The following is a 10,342-nucleotide window of genomic DNA, read 5'->3' on the forward strand; positions in this document are numbered from 1 at the left end:
AGGAGCTTGCGACAGGCTAAAATGAGCAGTTGCTAATAATGTGATTAGAGCTATCCAGTGAAAGGATGAGGAGAATTTAGGTCCAAGGTGAGGACGATTTTCCTTTTGGCAAGAGGAACAGACCAACATATCCAAGGGGAAATAAAGTCTACCTATGATACTGGGACCAGAGATAGAGAATAACAGAAGATTGACTACAAGAGTAGGTTGATGCTGCAATGCAGTTGGCCTCCAACCCCCAACTGAGGGTTTGGACATTATCCTACAGGCAATTTCATCAACCCCATGAGACCCAAGCTTAGTCCCCAATCCCCATGCACTGTAGCAGCCTCATCCTTATCAAGATTCTCAAGTCTTTTAATGCCTTCGACACCGGCAGTGCACACAGAAATATTGGTGGCCTCATTACAGTCTGTCAACCTGCTCTTGATTCAGATATCTTTTTTTAGTTGTTTAACATTTTGGCTATATTTTAGCATATGCAAGAAAGTCTCATGTTTGCCTCTCTTTCTTTGCCAAATTAAAAATATTTGCCAGCCTCCTCATTAAGTTTTGCATTGGTATCAGAGAATTATTCAGGATTGTTGTGACCAGGTAAGTCTGGGTTAGTTACAGTATATTAGCCAGAGCCTGAATTTATTTATTCTATAACTCTCCAACCATCACACCACCCCTGTGGCTACACATGAGGGCAGCAGTTCCTGTCCTCTGCAAGCATATGGTCTAAGCACAGACACAAATACAATTATATGTGACCAGTGCAACCATGGGATGCAAACTAGGGGACAGGAGACATGGACAGGGGCTCAGATATCAAAGGAGGGTGGAGCTCCCTAGGTGACATAAGACTAGAGGCAGAATCAGTCCAGTAAAAAATAAAATAAAAAAGGGCTGGGCAGATAGCATTCCCGGGAAAGAGAAGAGCCCACTTGGGAACTACCTGGAATACAGAAGAGGTCAAATGAGGCTCAAGAGCTAACTGGGACTTGGTCCTGCCAGCCCTCTAACCTTAGTAGGAAGTTAGAAATTTCAGTCTGGGAATGATGTGCAGAGATTCTTTCAGTAAGATCTCTCTCCATGGTTATGGGGTTGGTGAGATGATAACCAAAGAGCCCAATTTATAAAGGATTATAATCTGAGAAAGAACAAATGGGAGCCTGAACCAAGGCATGGCCATGAGGCATGGGAGACAGATAGGACTAGTGCTCTAGTCTGGATGATGAACATCTCCCAAAGGTCCAAGTGTTAAAGGCTTGGTCCCCAGCTTGGCACTGTGGGGAGGTGGTGGTGCCTTTAGAAGGGAAGTCATTAGTCACTATGGCATGCCCTCAAAGGAAACTGTACAATGCCAGTCTCTCATTCTTCCTCCTTTTTGCTTCCTGGCTGATCAGGTGAGCTGTTTTGCTCCATCACCTGGTCCCACCACGGTGTGCTACCTAGAGAAAGGCCCAAGGCCATATGGGGCCACTGGACCATGGACTGGAACCTTCAGAACCATAAACCAAAATAAACCTTTTCTCTTCATAAGTTCAGCATCTCAGATGTTTTGTTATAACAACAGAAATTGATTAATGCTACTGCTAACTAGGGAAAAATTGGACAGACAGAACAGAGAGAGTCTCTAGGTGAGAAGTAGATCCACAGAGACTACAAGCAAGGAGAACACATAGACAAGTTCAGTGTGGAACCAACTGTGGGGGTTGGGGTACATCCATGTTGGAGACTGTTCTCTAGGAGGCAGAAGAAAAAAAAACCCCTCAAGGCAAAATGCTCAGAAATGGGCAAGGAACACAGGAGCAGGATCCCAGGAACAAAAGGGAGACACAGGAGGACCTGGACAACAGGGTCAAAGCCACAGACAGATCCATTCAAGATGCGCACTAACTGATACCTGAAGTTTGCCCAGCAGAAGGATGCTGGTGCCCTTGTCAAGCACAGGAGTCAGAAATGAAAGGTACCTTAGAGAAATAGATAAGTACACGTGGAAAATACTGGTATTTGACCAGTTCTTGGTGGTAGATGCAGAAGGCTTGGTTACATGATTATTCCCCACAGTCATCCAAGTCTCCTGGAAGAATATAAAGAGGGAATAGGAGGCAGGATGTGGCAAAACCTGAGGGACTGAGCAGCATCAGGAGCCTGGGGGACAAAGGGCTTGTCTTTAAGCTCAGAGACACTGGCTGATGGGGGAGAGAGGACCGATGGAGGGCAGGAGGTAAAGACACAGGAGGCAGGGAAAAGTGATGGAGCATTGTCCCAAGAGGAATTAGCCTCAGGCAGGGAGACACCACTGCCTCTAAGTCTGGAAAAGAAAGAGAAATGATTTAGAACATAATTGGAGAAGTTCAGGGAAGGGCAGGTGCTGTGGTTTGACTATTGTCCCCAAAACTCTTGTTGACATTTAAGCCATCATGATGGGAGTAAGAAGTATTAAGAGGAAAGACCTTTAGGAAGTGATTAGGCAATGGGGCACCACCCTCATGAATTGATTAAATCTGTTATCATGGGACGAAATTAGTTATCATCGTGGGAATGGTTATAAAAAGGAGTAGTTTGGGCCCCTTTTGCTCTCCCACACACGATCTCTCATCATGCAATGCCCTCCTCCATGTTGTGAAGCAGCAACAAAGCCCTCAACCAGATGCAGCCCCTCAATCTTGGACTTCTAAGCCTCTAGAACTGTGAGCCAAATAAACTTTTTTTGTTTGTAAATTACCCAGTCCATGGGATTCTGTTATAGCAGCAGAAAACAGACTAAAATAGCAGGGTAGTGAAGTGTCCCTGTCTGATAACCTATCTTCTCCAAGAGTTGGAGGTGGAGTCATCTGCTCAGAGGAGGATAGGGGAGGGGATCTTGGGGAGCTTCTGGGGCTCTAAGAAAATGACAAAGATCCAGAAGGAAATAATGGAAGCTGGAGAAACTGATCTATAACATGCTGGTGCATTATGATCGCAGTGCCAACGACCAGCTGAGGTTGAACTATGCTTTCACTTGGGCACCAGATGCTCTCAGGCAGCTGGGGTGAGAGCAGAGGGGGAAAGGAGTGAATTTCTGTGATTGATGGCTTCTAGGGTGGGAGCAACAGGGGACAGGGGGCAGAGCAGTTGAGAGCAGCAGTAAGAGCCTAGTGGACAATGAGCTCTGACAGCATCAGGGAAGAACAAAACAGAATCCTCGAGAAGAAAGGAAAAGGTGCAGTCAAAACAAGGGCAAAGGGCAGAGGCAGCGAAGTATGGGAGTGAGTGACTGGGGCTCACCGTGGAAAGGCAGGGCCAGGCTGTGATGAGGGGCTGCAGGACTGCAGGAGAGCCAGTAGTCACTGAGATGGGTCAGGTCACCAAAAGCACCTAGGACGATGCCCAAGAACCAGGGTGTGACTGTGAACAGGAGCAGAGTCCCTGGTGCATTCCCACAGAGGCAGATGATGGTGACAAGGAAGAGTGATAAGAGGACTATCCAGAGAACACACTACAAGAGATTGAAGCCACGGAGGAATTTGTTTGCAGACTGGCTGGGAAGAAAATCAGGAGCAGAAAACAAGTTCAGAGGAAAAAAATCACAGAACCATGTGAAAGGTGGTGGCAGACCAACAGGGTGGACAGGACAGCGGTGATGTCAGGCCCAGCTTTAGGGTTGGTATAGGTGGAAGTCCTAATTACCTGGCCACGGCTCACAACACTCACTGCCTTTTGGCTGTGTTCAGAGACTCTAAAGTCAAAGCGAAGTTGCTTTGGTGCCTCTGCAACATCCCACGCTAATAAGGCCTGGAAACCTCACCAAATGTTTGGGATGGGGCCCAATGCTGGCTTGTTTCACATGATCTCTGAATCCTACAGCCTCTCTTCTCTTTCAACATGACTGTGATGGAAACACAATGGTGACCTTGGTCTTCTTTCCCAGGGTCAGTTACAGAAAATGGCCAGCCAATATCTCAATGCAAGTGAGGGTAAGGTGACTATCAATACAGACATTACACCTTAAAGGAGGTGCTGTGCAGGTACGGCCAGCACCTCTCCCCAAACTGTCCCCCTGAGGGAAAACTCACTCACTGCCATCAAGGAGAACCCTGTACCCACTGGTATTGGCCATTCTTCTTTGCAGCAATTATAGCTTCTAAAGTTTCAAAGTGTCAGGGGACAGAGAAAAATGCTTGTGCCCAGGGGCTGGGGTTGTGGATCAATGGCAGAGCACTTGCCTAGCATGTGTGAGGCACTGGGTTCGATCCTCAGCACCACATATAAATAAATAAAGAATAAAGGTACATCAACAAGTAAAAAATAATTTAAAAATTAAAAAAAAAAAATGTTTGTGCCCAAACTTCTTAGGAAGCAGTCCCTGAGAACTGGCCAGAAGCCAAATCAGATGTGAGTTACTATTTCTGCCAGAAAAGTACTTATCAAGAAGGGCTCAAGAATTTGTTCTACAAGTATTTACCAAGCATCTTGTACATGTCAGGCACTGTTCTGGGCTCTGAAGAAACATGGATGAAGCAGCAAAGGTCCCTACTCTCCTGGACCTTCCTCCCCTCTCTAGCTGTGAGGAGATAAAGAAGGATGGGGCTGGGAGTGACAGGAGAGGGGGGCAGAACAGGCTGGAGTTGCAGGCATCACTTCTGAAGGTGGGATGGAGGTGGTACAAACAGAACAAAAAGAGGAGGCCTGGCAAAGAGCTGAGAACCCCATCTGAGTAGGTCCAAGTAGTGTTTTTAAAAAGAAGGCTATTGGGTGACCCTTATTGGGTACCCTCTCACCTACAGGAGTTCTGTTGCTATTCACACTTGAATAAGTCTTACTCTTACATTCGTGAAAAGAAGGAAGGAAGGAAGGAAGGAAGGAAGGAAGGAAGGAAAGAGGGAGGCTACAGTCAACCCCAAGCATCCTACTATTACACATAAACCCATTTTTATTTCCAGATGGGTAATTTTGAGATACTGAACCATTTACTTCGTTCCCAGAAGCTACATCTGTGACAGGCCAGAAATGACCAAAAAGTTATGCCATAAGACATTCTGTCTAGCAAGACGGTCTTTCCATAAATATGTATTTGTTATCATCTTTCAGGATCCATTAAAACTGTCCAAGGGCAGATCAGATGCTGCTGTGAATCCATAGAAACTTCAAGATGACATAATGCATCAAATCTTTCTAGGGAATATTATTGGGAATTTTATTTGTAAATAGTCAAAACTCAGAAAATTTATATAAGAGTGCCTCCATATACTAAAAAAAATATTTTAAAAACTAAAAACCTAAAATAAATAGTAATGAATCTTTGATCTTTTAAAGAATGGCTTCATCTATGTTTATGTAATGAGACACTCTGCAAACAGGCTCCACCAAGCTGGAGCTAAGAAGATTCCTGTGAGTAAACACTGTTCATTTCATTTTGGCTGAAAACAGACAACACTTCACATCTGAAACCCTTTAGAACACTTTTTTTTCGTTCTAAACATTCACATGCAATTTTTTAAATTACGCAAAAGATGCTTAATCCTTTCTGGATGGTAGGAGTAATAGTGATTTTGTTTCATTATATATCATTGTATTTTCAAAATTTGAGGCAATGAACCTGTATAATTTTATAGGCAAAAGCCTAATTTTCCTAAAAAAAAAAAAAAGAAATAGAATATCTGATTTTTTAAAAAAAGGAATATATAGTGCTTAGTCTTGTTATAATTCCAATCAGAAATTCCAACTCTAAAATTTAATTAATTCAGGGGAAAAAAAGTAAGCCTTTAACCCAAAACAAAAAGTGACTACAGTTGGAAAAAGGACGTGGACCTAAGAGTCTCACAGACTCCGTTTAAATCCCAGCTCCAATACTTAGCAACTGTGCCACCTTGGGCAAGTGTCATTTCTCTGATCCATCATCCCTCATTTGTGAAATGTCAATTGTGAGGACTAAGGATTGCCTGGGAGGTAGGCAAAACCATGCGGGGGAAAAAAGATTATTCTGCTTCTTCCAAATAAAACAGATGTACTCAAAGATGGTGGCAGATTTGAAATAATTTCATTTGAAAACAAACACAGATAAATTTTCAAGAAAAAAATAAGTCTTAAATGTACTTATGGCTGGCTACATCCATCCTTGCTTCTAGATTTCCAGTGGGAAGAAGGGAGAGGTAGACAATTATAGATACATCTAAGAGGGCCTCTATAAAGTGTAGGGCAGAGGTTGGATAAGCAACGTCCATTATTGCTCCTAAGTAGGTACATGCAAATAAGCAAGAAAATTCTTTCACCTTCCTATTGTACAATTCAAGTGTGGGAGTGGGGCAAGCTTTCCAAATGTTGTATATTACGTGTCCAACTCTACTTGGGGTGTCAGTAGGCTGAACAATTGATAGAGCTCATCACATTTATTCTTTTTTTTTTTTTAAAGAGAGAGTGAGAGAGAGGGGGACAGAGAGAAAGAGAGAGAGAGAGAGAGAGAGAGAGAGAGAATTTTTTTTAATATTTATTTATTTTTTCTTAGTTCTCGGCGGACACAACATCTTTGTATGTGGTGCTGAGGATCAAACCCGGGCCGCCCGCATGCCAGGCGAGCGCACTACCGCTTGAGCCACATCCCCAGCCCCACATTTATTCTTTACACAAGAGATGTGTAAAGAATATAAGAAGCAGGGCATGGTGAGGCACGCCTATAATACCAGCTGCTCAGGAGGTTGAGACAAGAGGATCTCAAGTTCAAAGCCAGCCTCAGCAACAGTGAGGCTCTAACCAGCCTCAGTGAGACCCTGTCTCTAAATAAAACACAAAATAGGGCTGGGGATGTGACTCAGTGGTCAAGTGCCCCTGAGTTCAATCCTCGGTACCAAAAAAAAAAAAAAAAAAAAGAATATAAGAAGCTGGAGAGAAGATAAACACACAGTCCAACATAGAATCAACTCTCCTAAATTTTGGTTGAAATCACCACTGTATAACCAACATCCACAAACATGTAATGTGTGCCCTAAAATCAACATGTCTCTGACTTCCTCTTTCAGTGTTCAGGAACCAAATCAGCGCAGTAAGGTTTGAGTTGTTTTATTTACAGAGAAGGGAGCCTAGAAAAGGAAGACGTGAACCTCAGGAATTTTGTAATCTAAATTCAAAGTGTACAAATGCTTTTTAGAAAACAGAAATCTTGGGCTGGGGCTGTAACTCAGTAGCAGAGTGCTTGCCTAGGTACTGGGTTCGATCCTCAGCACCACATAAAAATAAATAAATAAAATAAAGGCATGCTGTCCATCTACAACTATAAAAAAATTTAAAAAGAAAAAACAAAAATCTTGTCACTTCCATGAAAAATCTGGACAGGACCTGACTTGAGATTTGACTGCATCCAGCTATCCCTAGATTAGGGGTGCATGTTGGGAACTTTGAGAGTAGAGCCCAACCCAGGGTCACTGAAACACCATCGTTCAAATGTCTCTTAGTCAACAGCTGCACAAACCACCCACTTCATTAACCTGTTCTTAAATTATTTAGTGTCTCCCCAAGGGAGAAAGAATTATTCTTCCTCTTCTGCTTCAGGAGCTAGCTCAGAGAACTCCAAGCCTGAGAGAGTTGAGCGAGCTTCTGGTAACTGCCACCCTCTGGACATGACCAAACTAGAAACAGCAAGTGAAATATTAGCCTCCAAGAATGCAACTAATTCCCCAAATCCAAAGAAGCTGAAATTTTTTTCTTTAGAATACATGAGCAGAGGTTTGCTGCACCATTTAGGCATAGTCTATTCTATATCCTATTTTATTCTAAATTAGGTAAAGTTTCATTTTTCCTTAAAATAATCAACAACTTCAAAGCTTAATGTCCTGCCAGAGAGTACAGCATTTCAGGGCAGAAAAAGAAAGGGTTCAAAATTCCACCACTTCTGACTAGCAGGATTTTTTTTAATCAGTCCCTCAATTGCTGTGTGTGAATCCGTCTGTCATCCCTAGATTGTCAAATCAACTAAATGGATTCACACAATTTGAGAAATGGGGGGAAGCTTAGAGATTATCCAGGTCAACTTTCTCACTTTACAGATATGGCAGGAAGCCAGCAAGCATCTCTCCAAAGGTTACATGGTTAGAAGCCTTCCTCCACCCCAGGTTTCCCTCTGCACCCTGTCACAATGCCTTGTAGCAGGAGCTGCAGGAGCTGCTGCATTCTATTTTTAAGATAAACCCTCTCATACTAAAAACCACTCATACAAAACACCAGCATCTCACCCACCACGCAATTTCCTTCAGGTCTTCATTTTGGGTCATCTTCCATTGCATGCAATCTCTTTGAGGCTCACCAGCTGGTGCCTCCAGGAACTGGCCTCGGAATCCATCCCTGTCATCTGGGCTTGCTGGTAGAGCCAGGCTATTAATGGTGGGTGCTCCTTCTAAAGCACCTGACCTTGGCCTTTTTTCTTACCAACCTTCCCAGAAAGAGAATGGGCAATTTAACCAACCTCTGAGAAGGAAACTCTGAGAGTTCAGTGGACTTGCAAAACGTCCCACAGTCTATAAGACCAGATTCCTCAGTCCTGCTCACTCACCTCTTTACTTTTTCTCTTTGGGGGCTTCTGGTTCTCAACCCACATCTCACCACCACCCCAGACCTGAAGACCCATGACTCAGGACTGCTTTCAACCAGCTTAGTCCCTGAAAGGATGGCAAGAAACTCGTGTCTGCTGGGGAGTCCTGGGGTAAATCCTGCACCACTTAGGCATGACAGAACTTGCCAGGTGTGTCACCTGTGGGAAATCTCTGGTTGGGAACCCCAGCAGGACAGACCTCCCAGGCCTTATTCTTTTCTTTCCCCAGTCTCCCTTGCCTCCTCTTGGTCCTCTTCATTGCCTTCCCGCCGCCCTCACAGTCACTTTGTTTCCCTCCCCTCTCCAGGCCGGCCTCTCCCTACTTCCTCTTACAAGGAGCTCCCATTGTATTTCCACTTTGTCTCCAATTATGTCTAAATGCAACGCACCACAGATGCTGACATTTTAAATGTTTAGTTGTTATAGTTACTTGACTAATTGCCAGGTCCGACGGAGGCACTTCTCCTTCCTCTCCCGCGGGCACGAGAGGACAGGAGGAAGGCGTAGGCAGGATGGGGTGGTAGCCACTTCTCCCCTGCCAGGGACTCTCCGCTAGACCCTGGGGAGGGTGCGCTATCCCGGGCACCAACGATCCCTCTGCCTCCAGTTAGGGTACCCAGGGCGCGCCCCGCGTTGCTGCGCCTCAGAGCCTCAGAATTCGGCGAACTGTCTCCTGCCCCGGGACATGGGATCTGCAGAGAGTAACACGCAGGTGCGCCTGGCTTGCTTCCCAGACCACCCACGCCGCTTTGGGAAGAAAGTGAGGTGCAATCAGAGAAGGAGGTGGACAGGAGCGTGTTTGGGGCGAATGAAAAGAGTTAGAAACCGCTGCGGGTTACTCACGTGCCAGATGGCGAAGAAGATGAGCGCAGCGCAGAGCACCAGGGACAGCATGTAGCAGAAAGCGGCGAAAGTGAAGGCCATGGCCAAGGGACCCCAATCTCCCAAACACAAAGAAGCCCTAAAAGACGAATGCCCCCAGAGGGCCGCACTCCCTCAAACGGGGGAAGAACAGAGTCCCGTCTGCACACTCCCCTGGAGGCCAGTGGCTAGGGGTTGGCACCGCTAGCGGTGAGAGGCTTTAGGGTCAGCGACTGAGGATAGAATTCCCGCAGGCTCTGGAGACCTAAGACCCAGCCCACCCGCGAAGACAGGGAAAGGTGCGTAGAGAGTCCTTGGTGACAAGTGTCCCCAAATCGAAGAAGAAACCAAATCGGTAGAGAACACCTGCAGATTAGTGCCAACTATCGAGGCCCTGGAGACCAACAAGAGGAGAGATGCTAGGATTCCACGGAGTACCAAATGAGGAGGTCCCGTTCCCCAGGAAAGAGCTCTCGGCTTTCCGCGCCTAAGCTGAAGAGGAAAGGCAAGCGCGTTGCTCAGGACCCTTCCGCGCCAGCCGGGCGCAAATGGAGAGCGTCCAGCGAGGTGTCCAGGAGGACTCCAAGCTTCTCCCAAAACCCACAGTCAACAGTGGCTCTTTCCCGGGAGAACACGTCTTTGAATAGCCCAGAAAAGCCAGGTCCCGTTAATCCTGCGTCCCGGACGTGGGCTTCCAGAACAGCGCGGCTGTGCGCTCCGAGGCGCTCCCGGCCCCGGCCCCGGCCCCAACCGCGGCCCAGGGATACCGGCTTCGGTAACCCCAGTGCCTGGGAAACTGGGGGTCGGACCGGGGCGGGTATGGACTCCAGCCCAGCGGACCAGCTCCCTCCCGGGCGGTTGTAGCAGCGGGTTTCTGGCCAAGTGCTGCTTGAGGCGGAGCTCGCTCCACCTGCTGCTGCCGCCGCTGCC

At 46.2% G+C, this 10,342-nt stretch overlaps 1 protein-coding gene across 1 annotated transcript in view; it reads right to left on the reverse strand.

Moving 5' to 3' along the window:
* CNIH3 (cornichon family AMPA receptor auxiliary protein 3) overlaps positions 1–10,342 on the reverse strand; it is a 112,328-nt gene extending 101,986 nt beyond the window's left edge. The window contains exon 1 of the mRNA XM_081300313.1: positions 9,395–10,342. Coding sequence (XP_081156439.1) covers positions 9,395–9,475 — 81 coding nt within the window. The 5' untranslated portion in view covers positions 9,476–10,342. The remainder of the gene's footprint in view (positions 1–9,394) is intronic.

This window comes from Spermophilus citellus (genome assembly GCF_964194105.1).
Source record: "Spermophilus citellus genome assembly, chromosome: 6".
Classification (NCBI taxonomy): Eukaryota; Metazoa; Chordata; class Mammalia; order Rodentia; family Sciuridae; genus Spermophilus; species Spermophilus citellus.